The sequence below is a fragment of the Miniopterus natalensis genome, chromosome 5, assembly GCF_054644295.1.
Source record: "Miniopterus natalensis isolate mMinNat1 chromosome 5, mMinNat1.hap1, whole genome shotgun sequence".
NCBI lineage: Eukaryota > Metazoa > Chordata > Mammalia > Chiroptera > Miniopteridae > Miniopterus > Miniopterus natalensis.
The window spans coordinates 65,640,360-65,663,198 of record NC_142085.1 but is presented as its reverse complement, the minus strand read 5'-3'; the positions used below and the strand labels follow the sequence as shown (position 1 = coordinate 65,663,198).

General features: G+C 35.2%; 1 protein-coding gene across 1 annotated transcript in view; it reads left to right on the top strand.

Moving 5' to 3' along the window:
- The first annotated feature begins 208 nt into the window (after window positions 1-208).
- Window positions 209-22,839, top strand: part of TRDN (triadin) — a 254,454-nt gene continuing 231,823 nt past the window's right edge. The window contains exon 1 of the mRNA XM_087817589.1: window positions 209-536. Within this exon, the coding sequence (XP_087673715.1) occupies window positions 515-536 (22 nt within the window). The 5' untranslated portion in view covers window positions 209-514. The remainder of the gene's footprint in view (window positions 537-22,839) is intronic.

Here is a 22,839-nt window from a genome sequence, read left to right as displayed (position 1 = left end):
TCATGGATAAGATTACTTTTGAATCTTTATTTCATGTTTTCTGACATAGACCCCAAGATCTGTAATTATCTTAAGAAAACTGTAAGGGCTTAGTCAGTACTTTTTAGTTCCTTTGCCTTTTTTCTCTCTTTCTTTTTTTATTGCCTATCTCTCTTTGGGGCTGGAGAGCTGGTGTGTGTGTGTGTATGTGTGTGTGTGTGTGTGTGTTTCCCTAGTGCCAAAAAAAAAGTGCTGAAGAGTCCTGGGGAGATGAGGCTATTTTTATTCGAAGCTGATACTTCTGCCTGAGCCACAAGTGTTGCTTGGAAAGGGCTCAGGTTGTTTCCAGGGGGAGAACTCTGCAGAGAAGAGACAAGTTCAAGAAGACAACAAAGGAGCAGCAGGAACAGCCAGGAAAACCAAGAGCCCTCACTTTTCACCCAGAACCCCCCCAGCAGAGTTCTTGAATCCTAAAGTATTCTGCAGAGTGCCGCTTGACCAGAACTTCTGGCTGCCTTTCCCCTCTGGAACCACCATGACTGAGATCACTGCTGAAGGTACTGCTACCGTTTTCCGGGAGTATCAACTAGATTAAAAAGGTGGAGATTGACGGTCACATTGACGGTCAATGTGTTGACTTAAAATGTTGCTTTTAGGTCATTGTCTTGAACAAGTTCTATAGGGGATCAGAGAAGTAGATCTGGGAGCTGAGAGGCAGACAGACCCATGTACTGGGGGAGTGAGAAGAGGTTTCTCAGAAAATTTGCATGTGGAAACTTTTTTGCTATGCCAGAGGCTCCACTAGTTACGTGTGTCACCCACACTTCTATAAATAGCTGTGGTCATGTAGCATGGCTGGTATCTTACCTAGCAAAAATACAAGGCTTGCAAGGATGGAGGCCACAATGAACTTAAAATTTTGCATTTCATGTTTAAACTTAGAAAAATGATCTGGAGCATTTTGCCTAATGATATTTTAAAATGGAGATCTTAAATTTATTTTTCCTTTTTAACTGGAATATATAAATACATGGGCATGTAGATTTGTATACAATTTGAGACATAAGTCCTCCCACCAAATTTGCTTATATTTTACTACTGGTAAAAATTCAGAGTGAAGGTTTGGAATTGCAGAAAATCACTGTAGAGTGACGTGATTTTCAAAATAAAGCAATTTAAAGGTGGCTGTATTCTGATTCTTTTTACACGCTCATGCTTCTTTACCCCCCAAATGATGAATTCTATCTTTATATTAAAACAAATATTTTCTGTTTCAATGTTTATTCTGAAAAGATACATGCTATAAGTAAAGCATATAATTTTTATTATTTCACCATCATAGTAATTGTTTTACATATATATTATATGTAAAATATATGCTTAGATATAAATGTATAGATATATATTATATATAATTATATATATATTTCTTAAAGTAAAAATACCCTTTAAAACAACTAAAGCATGTTGAAAACAGACACAATCTGATTCTAGTTGGGGTAAAAATTTGGGAGGTGGATCTAAAATTTGCTTCTGACAGCTGTAAGAAAATTAGACAGGTGGTGCTCTCCAAGGCTTCCAAGTTGAGTGCTGTGCTGGTTTGTTTTTAACCAGACAACTGAAAAATAGAACGTGAGGTTTGGCTTTGTGGGTAGACATTACTATGGACACACAGTGATTTCAGAGTTGGAGGTTTTCTATATTTATAAGGAGAAATGTCTTACTTGTACTTTCCATTGAGACATTTAGTCTGACATCCCAAATTAACAAAAACAATTACTGAGAGATTTCTACGTGTATCAGGTATTTTGCTCAGGACTTTATGTGCGTTTACTTATTTAAACCTCACACAATTCAATTAAGTCAGCATTATTATCTCCATTTGGCAGAAATAGAGACTGTAGCTCGGATGTTCGGCAACTTGTTCAAGACCACAGTATTGCCAAGATTAGAAGTGAGCTCCCTGAAATCTAGTTTGTGTTTTCTCTTTTCTGTAAGACGATATCAGGCTTACTCTTCACCAATTTTAGTTGAGAATTTGCTAACTAACTAAACAGAAACAGGACTTTTTTCTATTCCTTAGAAATTCTGAGTCATGTGGCCTTTAGTTTGTCCTAAAGAGTGCTATCTATAAAAACTTTTGCTTAGCTCTGCACGAGTTACTAAGATACCTATGAATATATTTCTCCACCTCTGCACAGGACTTCCAGCTGATTCAGGAGGTCAGTTGGCCAAAACATTTTTGGCTTGACTGTAGATTATGCTCTGTAGACCTTTGTACTTAATGCATAAAACATTTACAGGAGAATTCCTAAATGTGAAACAGAACTTTTGTTTCTGTGTTATCCCCATACGAGAGTTTAAAGTGTCCCTGGAAGACCTCCTGGAGTCATCCATTAAAAATCATTGAATTAGTAATAAATTAAAAATGCCACCTAGTTCCTGGGTGATGGTCATTTCCTACTCCCTGGCCTTAATAGTTCATAGGATCTGTATCATCTGAACATCAATTATGTGCTCTTATCATTTTTTTGGAATGATTTATTAATCATATTTCTCAAATGATAATTAGACTGCCAGATCAAGTGAGCCTAACTTTTAAGGTTAGTACCACAGTCATTCTCAGTGGGGATCTAAAGTTTCTTGCATGCTGCTCTACTATACACTTTTCATTTTGTCTTCATGATTCTCACTTTTTGTGTCTCATCTAGCCTTCTTTTAGAAGTGTACTTTTGTAGAGGGCCTTGGTCCAGCCTGGACTATTCTTTCCTCTCATCTGCTATATTTCTTCTGCACCACTTTTGGACACATTACTGAAATGTAAACACTGCACTAGTCACCTATGACATCTACTGACTACTTTTATGATCCATTTATCACAAAGCAAACAAACACCTTATAGCACTTAAGAAAGTTAGACCCAAGTAGCCTTTTAGCTCTAGTCCACTGTCGTCACTCAGTTTTTGAAAAACTGAGGCCCATACAGTTATATGACTCTCCCATGGACGTTAATAATTAGAGGAGGTCTGAGGATACAATTCATGTCTCCTGTGGCTTATCCCAGAGCTTATTCAAGCCTAATGCAGGGCATGTCTCTAAACTTTACTGAGTTCTTCATATAAGATTTCCACTGCATGTTCCTAGCTGGATTACTTCATCTGACAAATGAAAGGAAGTAATGCAAGGTATGGAGCTGTCTTTTAGGTACAGAGCAATAGATTAACTAGGACCAAGTTGAACACCAAAGGATTTTAGGGAAACAACATCTTTTGATTCTGGCCATGATAAATTAAAGATAATTATAATGACAATGATGAAAACAATTCACATTTATTCAGAAGATATCATATGTCAAAAACAGTATGAAGCTTGGTATATTATCATTTAATCCTCAAGACAACCAAATGAGATATATACTTTATTATTGCTACTTATAGAATAAGAACCTGAGATTTAGAGAGGTTAGAAATTTGCCTGATTTCACACAGCTATATATGATGTAGCTAGAATTCACACCCACATCTCTGACCCTAGAGTCATGTTGAACTTCTTCATGTTTCTTTTTGCTGTGTGAGACTAATAGTTAGCCTGGAATTAATTTGGAGATTCATGGGGGCCTACACTAGGATCCTGTTCTGGTTTGGCCCATGCTACTTTGGGTAGTTTAGAGCCGGCCACAGACTGGATCAGACTCAAACAGCACTAAGGTTTAAGATTATAAATAACCTTTTATCTTCTTTCCAGAGGCTCAGTTATTCCTAGACAAGTGCCAAAGTTAGTTCCCCCTTCTGAGGCTCATATGAACTTTTATCTACCAATTTCAGAATCTATTTGACAATATATATCAGAGTGCAAATATACCTTTTGAGTAATTTGATAATGAAGTGAAGTTTAGTTTTTAATAGCTTTGTTAAAAAGATGGAGACTTTTGAAAAAGTTGATAAACTATGTAATGTTTTCAAACTGCCAGTTAACTAATATATCATTAAATTATGGTTTATAATATCATTTCCATGATTGTGTTCTTTGGGTCTTAGGACCTCTAAAATATCAGGAAATAAAATATTTACATAATGGATTCCAATTGGTAAAAATCCTATATATGATTAACTTAGCATCACTAGAACACTTAGTTGAGAAAAATTCTCTTTCTTTTAAGTTATAAGTTATGTCATTCTCTCAACTTCTAAACTATTATATAATTTCAGAATTCAGGAGAAAGATTATTGTACTATGTATGCCATTCTTTCCTTACTATTAGTTCAACCATATTTCACTGCTTCTGTAACAAACCTACGTGAGGGTTTGATTTCAAAACTTAATGCAAAAATAGTTATTTATGTCACACAATGCACTGCTTTGACAAAATCTATAGCACATGAGGACTCATTGTTGCTTTCAAGTAAAAAGATAAATAATTCACAGCTATACCACTTAACAACCATGTATACAGGTTATATCGTCTAGAGCAACAGATAATGAAATTAGGAGAAAGAAGAGTTTCAACTTGCACTTCCATTATCTTACCAAAAGTAAGAGCAGCTACTCTGTCCTAAGTGGAGATGACTTGTGTGTGGGAAAAGGAGAGTAAAGCACTAGGTTCAAGTCTAGTTGCTTCCGGGTTATGTTCTCCTGTTCAGGAAAAACGAAAGACCACATAAAGAATATCATTTTCAGATCCAGAAACACCTTTTAAATGCAAAATTAATGAGCCAGCATGTTTGGAGTAGCACCATCATGGTAAGAAGCACAGTTCAATAAAAAGACTGGTGCACAGGCTATTTAAATGCAAGACTGGAAAGTTTTGATTATTATGTGGCACTAGAGGAAAATGCAAAGGCCCTTGGATAAAAGCCTGGAAACCACAATAAGGCAAACTGTTGGCCAAATATGGGGCAAAACCTAGCCAACCATTAAAATGATAGCTAGAACTAACAAAATTGAAAAAAGAGAAAAAAAAGAAAAACAATGAAAGAAAGAATGCCTCCAATTTTCAAGAAATAGAGGGGTAAGGAATATGCTATAAACTCTACCATAACATGAAGTCAGCAAGATCCAGAGTACAAACAACCCAGTTCCTTCAAATAAGTTTCTAGGAACAAAAAGAGATGCCAAAAAAGCTTATTGATTAAAAAAGAAATATAAAAATAGAACAACCCATCACAATGTGTATGATTATTGATTATGATTCAAACAACATTAAAAAAATTCTAATGAAATAATGGGAAATTTGACACACTCTGGATGTTAGATATTAATAAATTATCACATTTTCAGTGGAATAAGCATATCGTGATTGTGCTTTAAAACTTATTTGGAAATCATATTCAAATATTTGCTGATGAGATGATACAATATTTGAAATTTACTTCTACAGAATATGCTAGAGAGGAATGTAGGTGGGATTGTGGGTAGTATAGGATTCGCCATGAGTTGATTATATTTTGACTGGTCATGGGTATGTGGGGTTTCATTACAATATCCTGTCTACTTTTGTGAATATTCAAGCCTGTCCTTAATAAAGAATTAGAAAAAAAAACACAGAGCTAGTGCTTTTAATAAGGTAAATAAAGTAATAGCAATACATTTTTATAATATATATAGGTAAGTGAATCCACTGAGTACCAAATTTATTTATAAGTGCAAATTATTCTCTACAGTGAACAGTATGTTATTGAAATGGAAACCAAATGTACTTATATTAGCAGAAGGGTACAAAAATGTACATTACATCTGTAATAGCAGACAAGGAAATACTGATTTTTAAATACAGTCATTAGCTCAGCAAGTGTGGTTCAGTGGTTGTGCTGACCCATGAACTAAAAGGTTACGGGTTTGATTCCTGATCAGGGCACATGCCCGGGTTGTGGGGTCAAACCCTAGTAGTGGTTGTGCAGGAGGCAGCTGATCAATGTTTCTGTCTCTCTATCCCTCTCCCTTCCTCTCACTCTAAAAAAAAATCAATTAAAAAGATATTTAAATATAGCTATTATAATGTGGGAACTTGAAGGTTAGTTTCATATCATTTTTTCAAAATTATTAGTGACATTAATTAGAGACATTAATTAGTAATAGATTATTCTTGAGATGGTTCATGTGAAAACCTGAAAAATTAAAAACATAAGGAGTCAGTATGATGCAAGTAAAATAATTCTAAGAAATGCTATGGTCAGAAACATCATCTGTATTGACAGGGTATTAAGTGCAGAGATCTTACATAAATATCTCTCTTAAAAATCACAGAAATGCCCAGCCAGTGTGGCTCAACAGCTGAGCGTCTACCTGTGATCCAGGAGATTGGGGTTCGATTCCCGGTCAGGGCACATGCGCAGGTTTCGGGCTCGATCCCCAGCAGGGTCATGCAGGAAGCAGCCGATCAATGACTCTCTCATCACTGATGTTTCTGTCTCTCTCTCTCTCCTTTCCTCTCTCTGAAATCAATAAAGACATATATATATATTTAAATCACAGAAACTCTGAAAGGCTAGAAGGCAGATATCACGTAACCTGACTCTAAAACTACTTGATCTTCTTTGCTGCTCAAGTTGAATTTAGAAAAAGAGAAGAAAAGCAGATTGTGAAAACCAGTGGGCAATATGGTTCATTGAAAATCAGGCAGAAAGAGTAAGGCAGAGCTGAGAGAAGGCAGCATTCAAATCATTAAAGGCCGTGTGCCAGAGTAGAAAGTGTGTGGGGTTTTGAACCAGGAATCTGGGCTGAGCGTTGGCTCTACTCCTTAACCGCATGTGGTGTGGGGCAGATGAGGGACCTCATGGGGTCGGGACCATAAACTGGTGGCCGAATCCTGGTTAATTGTGACTCATATGGCCAGAGAATTTTTTCAACTTTTTATAAGATCTTGCCAGTTAAGTTTATGTTGTTGTTGTTTTTAAATGGTGCCAAGCATCCATGATACAAAAAATCTTCAGTGAAAGTGAACAGAAAATATATCTTTGCAGTGTCAGTCCTAGCTGGGTTCCATTACGAAGCTTTCTGTTGTAGGTTTTTTTATTATTTGTAATAGTGACTTTCCCCCCCTACACACACACACCTTAAGCACACGTTATCCATGGAAAATGTTCTGTTTGCCACCTTAAATGCTTCTCAGTTTCTTCTTATTTATTTTTTGCCATCATTGTGAGTGTAATTTAAAAATCATGCTACTCTTACAATGCAAAATGAATTGAGCCTATTCAGCTATTCCAAAGGGCTTAGGAATACTTAGAGATTTAAAGCCTCCAATACTGTTTGCATTAATTTTTGATCAGTTAACAATATTTAATATGAGAGGAACATAAAATGGTGCAACTAAGCGATTTTTAAATCATCTACATTGACCTTTGGGTTGAATATATCAGTTTGAAAAGAGAATGCATAGATGGTTAAGATTTTCCGGTTGAGCTTTTACAGTTATGGGGTTTAAAACAGTACTTCCTTTTTTTTTCTTCAAATAAAAAAATATATTTAAAAATGAATATTATGTAAAGTAATACAATTTAAAAAGTGCAAATTAAGGGAAAACCTTTATTTGGTAACTATGCCTTAACATCATACAGTAATCGGAGTTTATGGCGTTTAGGTCCTGTTCAGCCTAAAGTGAGAGAAAGATTCGTCAAAGTTAAGTTCTTTGCTCTCCTCAATGCTGATTTCCTCTGGATAGTCAGTTTCTGTTAGAAAATGTTTATTTGAGTGTCACATAAACATGTATCGCCCCATGTGAGGGTTATTCAGAGATAGGTGAACTTCCTGATGCAAAAATATAGTATTTTTCCATTTTCAAAGGAAGTTAAAAAGAATATTGTTGGCATATGTATAATGAGTAAAGTTCTCCTTCTCTGTACAAATTATGCTCTCTAAACAGCAAACCTTCCACGTCTCTTGCCGAAGCAAGCTGTCGAAGGCACTCAGCATTTATGGTTTTGAGAGATCCTTTGGTATGTAAATGAGCTGTTTTCTCATAAACCACAGAATCCATCTCACAATGTACTTAAGTATTACATTTAAATATATACGATTTAGGTATTTTCTAATTTGGTAGCTACAGCGGAGGCTGGGGCATGTGGTCTTCACTTAATCGAGTTAAAGATACAATGTTTTCACCTACAAGAACAAAGATCATTTATGTGCAGCAACCTGCTTTTTACAGGAAAACCTGGATTGAGTCACACGGTGTGAGGCTAGAGCTCACTGGGGTAGGCTGGTGTTACCCAGGGCACTCATTGCTGCATTGTTCTCTCCCCAACACAGGTTACTGAATGCTGAGAAAAACGAAAGAAAGAAAAAGCTCCTAATATTTAGAACTTAGTTTTTAAAAGGTCCCAGCACATTGGTGGGCCTGTGAATGTGAGAGAGCCAGTTTCCACTTGTTTATACTTTCAAAGTACATTTTTAGCAAGGTTTCCCTGGAAAATTTATTTTGACCTTTTAAAATAAAATCATCACGTGATTAAAGAATGTTCTGTGGTAGACATTTGATACAATGTCAAGGCAAAAACGGTAAATACAAAGTGTTGCTGCTTTGACATTCAGAGCGGGAGCTATTATTTTTGTCCCAGGTTATTCTTATTTAACTTAGGCATGACTGCCTGGGGGAGAAACAGTGTACTAGGAAATCTTTCTGTTATCTTTGAATGGTAAAACACCAAGCTTATGCATGTAAATCTGCAGAAGTATCAGAGAAAAGCAAACAAGCAAAATAAATCCATTTCAAATATAACAAAATTTTGGACTCTGTGGTATTAATTACCAACCTATAAACAGATTTATAAAGCAGTGGGTCACATCGGAGTTTCAGTTGTAATCAATATTTTAGCACCTATTAAGTACTAGGCTGAATGCCAGACAAGGGGGCCATGGAGGTGAAGAACTCAAGGTCCCTGGCTCATGTAGTAGATTGAGAAATACGCAAGAAAAAGCAAAACACAAAAAAAGATCAGGCAAATGAAGACTATGCATATTTAGAAACATATGACTACAATTGGATTAATGAATGATAGGCATTTAATTTACTTGAATAAAGTCATGCCATCATTCATAAATTTTATGATTAGTGAGCACACGGAAACATGTTGAAAGTAATTTTAGACTGATAAAGAGTGCCTCATCATTGGTTCTGATAATCTGCAGTGTACAGGCCACTGCTGGGGAGATAAAATGGATTTCCAAAGAATGAGATCAAGAGTAGGTTTGATCAGGGTTGAAATGAGGGGAACAGAGATAGATTGTAGGTGATAATTAGTGGTTTATGGGATGAAGCCCTGGAATGACCACGGTATAGAGTTAACTGGCTATGAAATTGGGTAAAAATCCTGGTCTAAGTACTCTATTTTTGTTAAGGCATCCTATTGCTATAATATGGAAAAGGTTGGATGTCTTATGTTCCAGGTTTATTTTGAACTGGTTGCTTATTATGAGTTCTAGTTTTGGGGTTCCCCCCCCCCGCCATATGGTTCTCCCACTATTTATATTTTCATTGCTGCTTTTTATCCCCAAATACTCTACTTTAAGCTTAGTTGGCATTTATGGGGCACCATTTCCAATGCATGAAGAAATGATGAAATAATAGTAGGACAGTTACTCACTAAATAAGTGCATATTAATAATGAGAAATGAGCTTTTAAATAAAAACTAATTCTATGGTCACCACTGTTCTAAGTTCTTACTATGAGAACCAGTATAACAGACCAGTGGTCTTGTCAAGATGTCCTTGAAATGTGAAATATATACAAATGTAGTCCTCAAGGAAAAATGAAATAATTGTATAAGTAACTGTATGATACAAGGCTGTTTCCTAAGAAGTTCCAAGTTTCCTAAAAGAAGTTACAGTTAAAATTATATATAAAAATTGTGAGAGAGAGTCCTTGGTTTTTTATCACTCAAGTCTAAAGTAGACAACATTTACACATATGAAACAACTACAGAATTAATTAATATACAACAAATAAATGAATCCACTGTCACAATATATGATTATCACAGAAATCTAAGAAGAAGAAAATAGATGAACTTGGTTGATGAGGGACTCTTATAAAGTAGTAGAACTTAAGTTAAAACTGGAAGGATATTTAAGCAAAGAATTACATTTTATCAACATCCAGAGATCCTGAAAGTTCCAGGTTAATTTATTTAACAAATAGTTATTTGATACATTTTCACTAAATTAATATATTGGCCTCATGCTCTATGTTGGGGAACCAAAGGTGGAGGAGACACATTCTATTGGTATTTGGGGCAGGAGAATTTGTCATAAAGGTCTTTCCCAGACATTGCAGGATAATTAGCATACAGTAGCACCCTTCGCCACAATTTTGACCCCACAAACCCACACATTTTCCTACACCCCAGTTACCAACAGACAAGAACCTAGAGCAAAGGTGAGCATTGGTGCTAATGGTTGTGCAGGAAGTAGAATCAAAATGTTCAACTGTGAGAAACTCCTGGGTTAGTTATTTTCTAATCTTACACAGAAGATTCTTTTTAACTAAATATAGGGGATTTCGATAGGTGGGAATGTCTTTTTAATATCCTCCAATCAGTTACCAACTAAGAGTTAGCATACCAAATATAGCCATCTAGTCCAACGATTCGAAAGCTTTTTGGGATAGAATAAAATCCTTACTGAAATATCATTATGTCTGGCTGCCTTCATTTGCTATTTATAATTCTAAGGTAGAAATAAAAAACGATGATAATTTTAAGGAAAGGTGGGGCAAAGAGATTCACTAGCTAAACAGAATGACATGATTTCCCCTTGAGAAAAATCAGTGAGAGGTGAGGGTTTATTTTCTGTGTCCTTGAGCTAATAAATTGATGTGACAGCATAATTTGAGGAGAGGCACAGGTGGAAGCAACTCTGGTGGGTAAACTGAAAGACAGGATGTGGCAAAATTGCCTCACATTGTTTTATAGAAGCTATAAGCTTGAGGGTGGATTACATTTCTTGATAGTTACCCTATATTGTGACATGTTGAACTCTACATGCCTGCTTAGAGTACCTCTAATGTTTTTCTTTTAATCCTTCACATCACTACCAAAATGACAAATGTGTTCTCTAATCATGGAGGGACTCACTTAAAATTAAGTAGGTAGGTAACACTGACCTAACTAGAAGCCCAAATCCATAAGAACACTGTTTATAAGTGAAAAATGAATTCGATAACAGTGGCAATTTTTGAATAATACTGTCCCACTTGATTTTCAAGAGACCAGCTATCTTATCTGTTGTGTTAAGAAAAATGTATTATGAGTCATCACAGTTTTTACTTTTTATTAGCTTTTAGAGAGAAGAATGGAAAGAAAGAGAGGGGAAAAACACTGATTTTTTGTTTCACTTATTTATGGATTTATTGGTTGATTCTTGTATGTGCACTGGCTGGGATGGAACCTGCAACCGTAGCCTAGTGGGACAATGCTCTAACCAACTGCACTACCCGAACAGGGCAAGCCATCACAGTTTTTAATTTTTCTACAAATTCTTTTCATAACATATAATCTCTGAGAGCTGCATAAATCACATATATTTATATACCATTTGCTAAATGGTAATGGAGTTGACTTTCCCATAATAAACACCCATATCAGGAAACACTATTTCCATCAGCTTTTAAGCATATTTCCATCTGCCCACCCATCAACTGGCTCTCACTTTGGTTTTGCTTCCTAATCAAGACTCCTCTTCTACAACCCTTCCCCCTTTGGGAACAACTATTCTGACCTTTTGGATAACAATCTTCTTGTTTTGCGTTATAGTTTCATGACCTACACATTTACAAACAATATAGTTTAGTTTTGCCAAGTTTGTTCTCTCTTTCTATGGAACCACACAGTATGTATTATTCTATGTCTTGCTGCATTAATTCAACACTGAGTAAGATGCACCTATTTTGTTGTGTGTAGCCGTAGTTTATTTTCCTCACTACAGTATTTCATTGTATGAATGTCATAATTCATTTATCATTGGATTTTTTTAATTGGGAAGCTATTATGAACCATATTGCCATGATAACTCTTTTTAGTTTAATATTCTATGATTCTATCATCAATGTATATTTATTTCATGACACTATGCTCTGCACTAAAAAGGCACATTCAGCAGGGAGAACACACCTTGTTCAATCAAATGAATAGAATGGACAAAGCTATACATGGACAAAAGGTAGACCCCAGTGACTATCTACTGGAAATGCCCCAGCTTATTTTCCAGAAGGAATCCACCTAGTCCCATGATATACATGACATGGGTATTAAAGGGAGCAGGAAGAAAATGAATAGTAAGGACTACTTAGAGATGAAGAAGTAATCAGCAATATATAGTGACCCTTATCTGAAACTATATAGGAAGTAGCTCCAAAATTGGCATTTAGACCTGCCATAACCAGGCATAAAAAAGAGATTGTTCAACAAAACTTTATTGAGCACCACACTCCTCATTTCGGATGATTCTGAACATGCTTAAGTTTGAGAACAACCAACCCCAGTTAATTTTATATAGACTTTTAAACAAATTCCTCAAACTTTCAATTATATTAGGAATAAATATCTAAATCATGCATGTAGTATAGTGCCTCAAAATTAATATGCAATAATTGAGATTCTTTTTATGATAAACATGTCCATGGGCAATAAGAAGATTCTTTTTTTTTTTTTTTTTTAATATATCTTTATTGATTTCAGAGAGAGGAAAAGGAGGGAGAGAGAGAGATAGAAACATCAATGATGAGAGAGTCATTGATCAAGCCCACAACCAGGCATGTGCCCTGACCTGGAATTGAACCCTGATCGCCTGTATCCTAGGTCAACGCTCAACCGCTGAGCCACGCCCGGCCGGGTAATAAGAAGATTCTTTTCATGGGCAATGTAAATCTGAAGAATGGAGATGAAAAAAAGAAATCAAAGAAAGTAGAACTATTTTCCTGAAAGAGAAGGAAGGTGTAAGGAGGTCAAGAGCTCATCCTCTCATACTGAAACTTTTTCCCAGTCAGCTATTCCTCTGACCGTATAGAGTTTTGTCTTTTTCCCATTTGCTCAGTCTCTAACCTTTGGATTCCTCATTTCTTGATCCCAGCTCTTCCTCTTTTTCCCACTGTTCTTCCTTTAATTTAAGCTCCCATCATTTTATGTTTGGACCCCTCAAGTGGCACATTGTATTTTTCACAAGTGGCAGCAGCAGTATTTTCTGCAGCACATGCTGTTCTTATAATGTGACTTTGACTCTTCTTGCACTGAGAAGTGGGCCTATTTTCCCTCTCCTTGAACCCAGGTAGACCCATGTGGTAGCCTCAACAAATAAAATACACTAAAAGTGAAGCTATATGACTTCCAAGAGTAGATCCTAAAAATGTCACACATGTGAATCTTGCTCCTTGGGGCATTTACTTTTTTCACCATCCTGTAAAAAAGTTGAAGCACTCAGGAGGTGGCGGGGCATAATAAGAGGAACAAGAGTAGGGCAGGGTAGGAGGAGGAGGAGAATTTCCTGATGTCAACAGGCTTATTGAAGCAGATTCTCAGTTGCCATCCCACTTGGATATTTTCCAAACGTGAGTGGACATTATTTTTGGTTAGTATGCTTAACCAATGTGGGCCAGGAAATTGAAGCAACTTTCAGTACTGTAAGATCCCTGCACAGTCCTTTGCTCTGCTGAACAGGCCCAGACAACACTTTTCATAAAGTGTTCACATAATGTCCATTGATCAGGAGTAGAGAAAATGTTACTTTTGGTCTGCATAATGATGGCCCCAAAGATATCCATACATCAATCCACAGAACCTCTATTTATGTTATTGTACAATGCAAAGGGAATTTTCAGATATGATTAAATTAAGGACCTGGAGATAGATTATCCTGGAATATCTGAGTGGGTCTATTCCAATCAAAAAAACCTTTAAAAGTAGAGAACCTTCCTCGCTGTGGTCAGAGGGAGATGTGATCAACCACTACTGGCTTTAAAGATGGAGGAAAAGGCCATGAGTTAAAGAATACAGTAGTCTGTAGAAGCTAGAAAGAGCAAGGAGATCAATTCTCCCCTAGAGCTCCTTGAGACCCATGTTGGACTCTGAGTCTCAGAGCTGTAAGATAATAAATTTGTGTTACTTTAAGCCATTGAATTTGTGGTAATTTGTTATGGCAGCATTAGAAAACTAATATACCAGGGCCTATCTGGTTACTATAAATCTCTCTTATGCACCAAGAGACAAATTTTTAGAAGGCTCATATAAAATCGACATAGAAGAATTGCAAATTTATTTTCCACGAAATATTTTTACATAAATCACTCTTTAAATAAAATGAATAGGCCTCCCTTCTATAAGAAAACTGAGGCTAAAAATGAGTTCCTTTTTCAAAGTCATAGAGCTTATTATTGGGACAATTAGTAATGGATTAATGACTAAGTTATTCTCTCTGTAAAAATGTATGCTGACTTTCCTTCCAATAAATGGAGTTTTCTAGTAACATTTCCCCCTGGTAATCAACAAATTTAGACAGACACTTCATTGTGGTTTGCATTTCCACCAGGAGATAATTGCAAATCTCAAGAAAGAAGACTGTACTTTATGCAATACTTATTCCTTTTTAATATCTCTATGTTTAATTTATTTTCTTTCAATTCTATGAGCATTTCTGGAACACAAATTGTGAATTATTCTATAATCAATAACATTTGCATGTATACTTGGTTATCTACACACAGTATCTAATACATATTGTCCACACTGTGTAGATGGTTATAAAGTGAATGTCTTTAAAAGACTCCCTTAAGCTAGGACACCTGCCCACCTTTGGAATGGGCATCCTTCGCCTTCCTAGGTTTGCACACACTGAGAAGCCATGGCCATTTTCTGCTGGATAAGAGCCTATTAATAGAAAGTTGATACTGCTGCAGTTAAAAAAAATCAGTTCAGAGATTAATTTCATGACAGTCACAGTCATGTCAGCTAAACATGATCTGTTTGAGGTTTATTTATTTCTGTTGAAAAATTAGGAACTAAAACCAAAAGCTGAATTTTCCTCTAAGCACCCCTTGAAATGCTCTAGGACCGTCTTACTCAAAGTGTGTTCCATGTACTAGCACCACCTTCATCATCTGGGAACATGCTAGAACTGCAGATTCTCAGGCACCACCCCAAACCTACTGAATCTGAATGTCTTTTAACAAAATTCTCAAGTGATTCACATGTACATCAAAGTTTGGCAGACATTGATCTAAGTATGTATAAATCACTTCCTACTTCAAGCTCTCCACCATTCAAAGAACATAAGAATGTTGCCATGAAACCATAGTTAGCTATTTTAAAAATAACTTTATATTGACCCTTCTAATATTAATTCAAAGATATATGAAGTAAAAATGTAGAAAAATAAGAACATATGTGAAAAATTGTTCTAGAATAAAAATAGCATTACTAGCCACTGACCTGAAGCTACTGTTATATTTAAAATACATTTAAAAAAATCACTTTAATCACACTTATCAAAGAATATCTCTCTATAATAACATTACAACTTTTTGTGATTCAGTTACCAAGTAAGTTCTTTTAGTGCTTTATAAGTGTCTCATGTAGGGACTCAATATTTATTAAGATAAAAACTTTACAGTCATATTTTATTCTATGCATCACAAGTGAGTTATGTACACTTCATATTCATTCCTATGCATTTATGCCGTGTAAATGCTATACAGATATTATATGGTTATAGTTTCTCACCACTTACAAGTTTGCTCTGTTGTATTATCCTCTTTCTAAAAATCTTCCTTTAATATTCATCAACAAAGATATCTGAGAGAGGACCAGGAGAAAAAAATTATATTATTCATTTTTAGTTGACTTTTAAAAGAGTATATATGAGCCTTTTTGAAAAGAAAGATTCATAATGCTGGGTCAATTGTGTGCCATCCAGGTCATAATCATTATATGTATGTGGTGTCAAATACTTCCAAACCTGTAAAATCTTAAAAATAATTTTCTATACCTTAATAATATTTCTGTAATTGTTTATAAAGACATATTTTAAAAGGGGTACAAATTATATGACTTTTATTTAGATGATTAACAATTGAAAATGATCAATTACCATCAATTCATATTGTTTTAGTCAAACTGAATAAATGAGTTGAGTAGAATAAATGTTGATGACACTGATTCATGCCAAAAGAGGTTATGTTCTTCTTTCCTTAAGATGATAAATTTTTATTTTCTTATATTAGGAATCATAAAACCATGCATATGTATATATAAATACATTTACCTAATAAACTTCTAGCAAATCTCTGTTTATATCAATTGGAATTAGACATGTTTCTTGGTATAAATGTAGGTTGTGATTTTGCTCGTGTAAACTCTGGCACCAGTTGACCATTCCCAAATTGAATCTGCATGCTAGAACACATGGTGGTGCACCATATGAGCCTTAGTCAGTGTATGAAGTTTTCCAACACCTTTGTCAGTGCAAGATAATGCAATTGTGTTTCACACTTATTTTAGGTTTTATTCACTAAATGTACAACTTTTTCTTGTTATTTAGTGCATTACCTCTATGCTATATTCAGTTATTGATTTTATTTCTATAATGGGAGGTATATTTTGATATAAAATGGGTATATCTCTAGGAAAGTAGAATTCAAACAGGTTTCAAGGTCTTTTCAAGCAATTTCATGTTAAAATATGTATGAGTCATTCATATTATAAATGTATGTGCCTGGAAAATACTTCTAGTTTTTCTCTGCCCCTAAATAGAAATATTCTTATACTGTAAGAAATATCAAAGAAAATGAATATCTATTTAGTGGTTAAATATTTCTATTCAAAAATACTCAACTTTTTCCTTAGGAACTATTTGTCCAACCATACTTATGTCAAGCTGTCCCCACCTAAATCTCTCCTGCTAAGATTTAACACAATTTCCATTTTTACTTTCAAACTTGAAATAGGAGCTCTCCGTCTCTTTACAGTGACCCCATGTCTTATTCTAGAATACTAATCTTAAATTGTTCTTGTCTTTTTACTTCATAGGTTGAAAGACCCATGGAACAGTTTTTCCATATGCTGTACATTATTTTTTCAGTCTTTTAATTATATTAATTTCCAACTGGCATATTTTAAATAATAGCATATTTTGAAAAGATGTAGATGTGATATTTCAAACATTTATTAACAAGTAAAGCAAAGGCACTGACTGATAAATTTTAAAAACCCACCAAACCAGTCAGAAGGAATGACAGCCTTCATTCTATGCTTGTGATTACTGGCTAAAGACCAGCTTTGTGTATTGAGAATGCTTGATAAAGAAACTATATAAAGTCAGACAGTCATAGATCTAAACTCCTGCCCTCCCCTATAATCAAAGTGTGACTTTCTCACAGTACCTTTCTGAAATGCAATTTCCTTGTCTATAATAGAAAGGTTATAATTACAGTTCATAGCCTGTATGTCTGAAAGTGATCAAAATTGCCAGACAAATACTAGGACAACATAAAAATTTATTTCTTTTTTCTTATGTTGATCAAATGACATTATGGGAGCCCTGAAAAATCATACATTTCTGTGGGCATCTGTATGAATCATGCATACATAAAATCAATAATACATAAAATTAATTTATTTTTATTTAGTCATATAATAAAGATTATAACTGTCCCCCTAACTTTCTCAGAGTAAGTAGGGACAATTGTTTCATTGTTTTTTCCCTTCTTACATCTTGTAACTTTTGTTCAACCCAGTGTGATTCTCTTATTTATTCTAAAATTATTGGCATTGGCATTTTTCAGATTTAGAATTTACAGTAAAACTTTATTATTACACATCGAGTTTTTACTTTTCAATTTTCACATAGTAATCTCATTTTAATATTTTACAAGAACTATGAAAATCCTAAACAATTTAATTATTTCTTCCAGCTCTAAGAACTTGTGCATGTAACAAAGGTAACTGGGGATTCTCCAGGGTTAATTCATCTTAGCTGAACCTTTGTATTACTTTTCTATTGCTATATAACTATTACCACAAACTAAGTCACTTAAAATAACACATATTTATTATCTCACAATTTCTGTGCATCTGGAATCTGGACATGATTTAGTTGGATCTTCTACTTTGGGGTCTTTCAAATATGCAATGATGGTGTTAACAAGGCTGAGGTCTCAAATAACTGTGAAATGATCTTGAATTGTATTAACAGTTTTATATGTCTAATGTATTATATCAATTATTTTATGCTTTTTTTTTTCTAAAATGTCACTGTATTCTTCTGTAATATATTCTGAGTTTTATCCAAATATTTATAGCTTTAATGGAAATATTACTAAAATGTTTATTTTGACAGAGTCAATTAGAATGAAACTGGAATAGAAAGCAACATACTCTCTAGCTACTTTGTTACAGGAGTCACAGTGATGGCATCTTACTGCTCAAATTAAAAATTTACTTTCTGAACTAATAAGTCTTCATGAATCTAGTCAACAATGATACATAAATCACATACCTTATCCATGCAGTGAATATGTGTGTGTGTGTATGTGTAAATGTTTGATATATTTGTTAATGATTACAAAATGTTAAAAAATTAAGATATGGCTATTACTGCCTCCAAATAGGTATCCAACTATTCTAGTAACTATAAATGCATTATTTTCCCCAGCAAACCTGCTTTTTCCCCCCTCAATATTCTGTCTTGGTAAATGGCACCATCTACTTATCTTTTGTAGCTAGAGCTCTAATAATCGAATCATTGATCTTCCCCACCCTCTAATCATGATATCACCCATGGTGTCGTGATATCATCAAATCATTCAAACCCTGCAGATATATTTTCTGAATATTTCTTAATGTTATCCCTTTCTCTCTATTTCTCGTACCATCCCATTGTTCAGCCTGTTATCATGGAAACCTGGATTTCTACAGAATTTTTTTTTAATGGATTTGTACAGAATTTTTAAATTTAGTTTCTGAGTCTTGCCTCAGTTCCTGTGCCCTCCTATTTAAATCAACTTTCCAAGTATGATCAAGCTCCTTCTGTGTAAAATTGAGCTCTGGCTTGCCCTGCTATTTGTTATAATTTCCAACTTCTCATTTCAGCTGCCAAGGGCATTATAGGTGTGTTTTCTGCCTACCTATCTCTTCCATTTTGCTACAAGTGCCTTTGCCTGCAGTGACATAAATAGACCTGCAGTTCCTGAATATAGCCTCCTTTCACCCTCTGAGCTTTTACACATACTGCCCTTCTGTCTGGCTTAGGTGTTCTCACACTAAGTTCTCACAGTGGCCTGTGCAGGACACCTTTGCACGATTAGCAAACAATGCTGTGATTCTGGTTTCCTGTCTGTCTTCCTCAAGGGTCTTTAAGTTCTGGGATGTAGGACCAGACCTTGTCTGATTTTATCTCCAGCAATTGACTGTCACTTATGGTAAATGCTCAATATACATTTAGGAAATGAATGAAAAGGGACAATATTCTGATAACCACTCAATGGTTACATTTGTTTTAGCTATTTCCTGAGAACTCAGCAATTTATTTTAGATAGATGCAGTTACTTCTTTTGATAACAATATTAATGCTAGTCTTATTTTTCTAACAAAATATAGGAGAATGCCAGTAGGAGTACGTACATTATTGAGGTTGATGCATTTGAGAAAAAGTAGTGCATTTGAGCTGATAACTTCAGTTCAAGCCTAATGGTACTTTCAGAAATGCATGCTTCATAGTAGAGATTTCTGAAAATACCCAATTAAAAAAAAATGTTACAAAATAAATACACAAGATAGTTTCCAGTTACCATCTCAGCAAAAAGTTCAGGATCTGTAGAAAATGGACAATGGCTATAAGACAAGTACGAAGAATCTCAAATCTTTAAAAATTAAGGAGAACATAATCTAAGTCCATAATTTTCACTCTCATAATATAGAACAATGCCTAGAACAAAATAATCACTCAGTAAATATTTGATGAATAAGTGCATGAATCTTGGGGAAATAATTGAATAAATGAGTGTGAATACAATAAATTGAACTCATAATGTTCAGCTATGGAGTATAATAAACCAAATATAATATCAAAGTAAGATGGCTTGACAAGCCATGACAAACCTCAATACAGAAAGAAAATAGGCATGAAAAATGAAAGAAATTCTGAAAGGAAGGAAAATAACTCTAAACAAATTTTATTATACTAAAGTTCCAGTAAAAAATAAGATGTGGATTGGGTTTGACTGGAAAGATAAAAACAAGTGTTTGCATTTTTCCTAATGGCATCTCAGATAAGACAAAATCAGGCTGCTCATTTCCAATTTCAATTGTGTGTTGGGATCTTTGTTTAAAATTCACGAAACCCCAAACTTGAGCGGAGACACAACCATGCTTCTTTTCTATAATGCCTTTCTAATTTCTTTTGTGCTGAGCATGTTTAAAAACCACCATGCAGAAAAAAAGTCAAAATGAATAGTATTATGATTATTATCAGATTTCAGTAGATCCATGATCTATCTATTGTTATACATTAGCATTTGGAATAACAAAGATCTGAGATTTAAATATCTGAAATTTAAAAAAGAACTGATGCTAAATTGAATAATACATCCTAAAGTCAAAATTTAAATTTTATATTGCTGTATAATTTTATAAATCTAAATTGCATATTTATTTTGAATATAATCACTCTCCCTTGGCTAAAGTAATAGAATGAGGTCATTGTTATGGGGTAATAACACAATGATTAAATTTTGCCTCTGTTGCTGTATTGATATTTTATCCTGGGCTGTGGTTGCCAGTTCATAGGGCATATGGAAATAATAAGAGTCTTGTTTTGAAACAGCCCTTTCCAAAGTTTGCCTTTGTAAATGGGGGGAGGGGGGACAAATTTATGGTAAGTGTTATGATTTGTATGGGGCTCTATGTTGTCAGCAGAGCCTTTATTCCTTCTCTGTTATTTGGACTGAGATAGAGTAGCTATTTGCCATTATTCTTGATGCTGTAGCTCCAGCTGATTGAACTAAGTCTACCACTCTGGGTTTTAATCTTGGCATGAATATTTTCCAGTATTTACCACATGATCTCTTAAAGTATGAGTTTTCTCTCGTGAAAATAGGATTAGCTGCCTAGCCTACCTCAAGAAGGTCATTTGATACGATACATGTAAACTTCAGTTTCAGACTTATAAATACTGAAATGTTACACAAATGTATGATATTGTTAGCCCAACGAACAAAAAAAAACTTTTGAACTGATTATTTGTTTCCTGCAAACCTAAAGTTCCCCAGTGCATGTAGATCAAGACTGGGATTACCAAAGGTTATGCCCTGCAGAAAGGTATCTGGTCAAAGAGGCAAGGCAGAACCTAGGGTGTTCCCTAGTCAACAGGTCTTGATCTTTGGTGTAGCAGCTGTGACTGCTTAGAAGAGACACCCACTGATTAGCACAGATCAGGCATTTGGAGTAACTGGGGCTTTGGCCAAGACCACCATGCTTTGATTCCCAGTTACGCTTGATTCAGTGTTGAAGAAACGTAGTCCCTGCCATGAAACATGGAAAAGGCTGCAACTGAATTCTTAAGTCCATGTGGCTAGACATGCAGCAAGGCTGAGCAAAAGGGTTGATGAAGGCATATCACTGTGGGTTTCTTTATTCTGTTTTAAGGCAAAGCATTATGTTTTGATAAGAGTTGATCAATTTTGACCCTTAAAAAGTCAAAATTGCCAATGGCAACACATTTTCTTAACTACAGAATGAGTATTCTGTCTTTGCAAATATTTAATATTCACCATCTCAAATATGATTATGCTATACTTTACATAGTCCTTCTTGGCCAGCTTTGTATACTAACACAAATACTGTCAAATATGGTTGGCAGAGGGAGTGAGGAAAGAATAAGAAATCAGGTGGATGCAGCACTTTTTTAAATTTAAAAATGTATTCATATTTGACGCTTTTCAGTTGTGTTCAGTGATTCAACTGATAAATGTAATATAAATAATAAATTATTTTAGCCTTTAAAAAATTTATAAAGAGCCATAAATACATACAGTAGTATGTAATAGATACAATTGTGCTGAACTAAGAATCCTGCTCTCCAGAATTTGAAATTAGAAAGCAAAAAAGGGACAATAGAGTTAGTCCTGTATTCAGGAACACCTCCCTACAATACTTACAATTATCTGTGAATATGATGGTGGTGGCCTTCCTTCCTTAGCCTTCTTCCTCCACCTGACCTATAACCAGAGTGGTTAATATTTTTTAACAAAGAACTCTGAATTTTCTTTCCATTCCTATATGTCTCTACTGGGACCAGACTTAGGACCCAGAAAAACTGAAATCAGCTACCATCACTCCTGCCCAACCCCCCAAACTTTGTTGCCATCCATCTCTCATTTTCCCATAGCAAAGCTTGATGCCCCTCTCTGTAGCCCCCACTGCCAGGATCTTTCAGCCATTCACTCCATTGTTGACTCACTTAAATTTTGTCCATTCTTGTCTGATCCTAAATCCCTCCCCTTTGCACACTCAACCCAGGCGCCCTTCCCAGAAGAACACACCAGCATTCCTGGTTCCCTCCTCCAGGGGGAGCTGAAGGCAATGGCTGAGATTCAGTGGAGTCCTCTCCCGGGGTTGAGGGGAAGAGCACTATTGCTTCACATGTTAGCAAGGCTTCACATGCTGTGATAATCTGGTGAGAAAAGGGCAGATGGAAAATGTGCCCTTGTAACAACTGCCTGAGACTACACAGAGCACAGAGGGTTCATTCTGTAACACAGTGCACATGTCTGGAACAACTACTTCATATAAAATGCCATGAGGCACTCGATATTCTGGTCATTACACCCATTCTGTAACATTTACCCAGGGTGAGTCATTGTGCTGGGCACCAAAAGTATG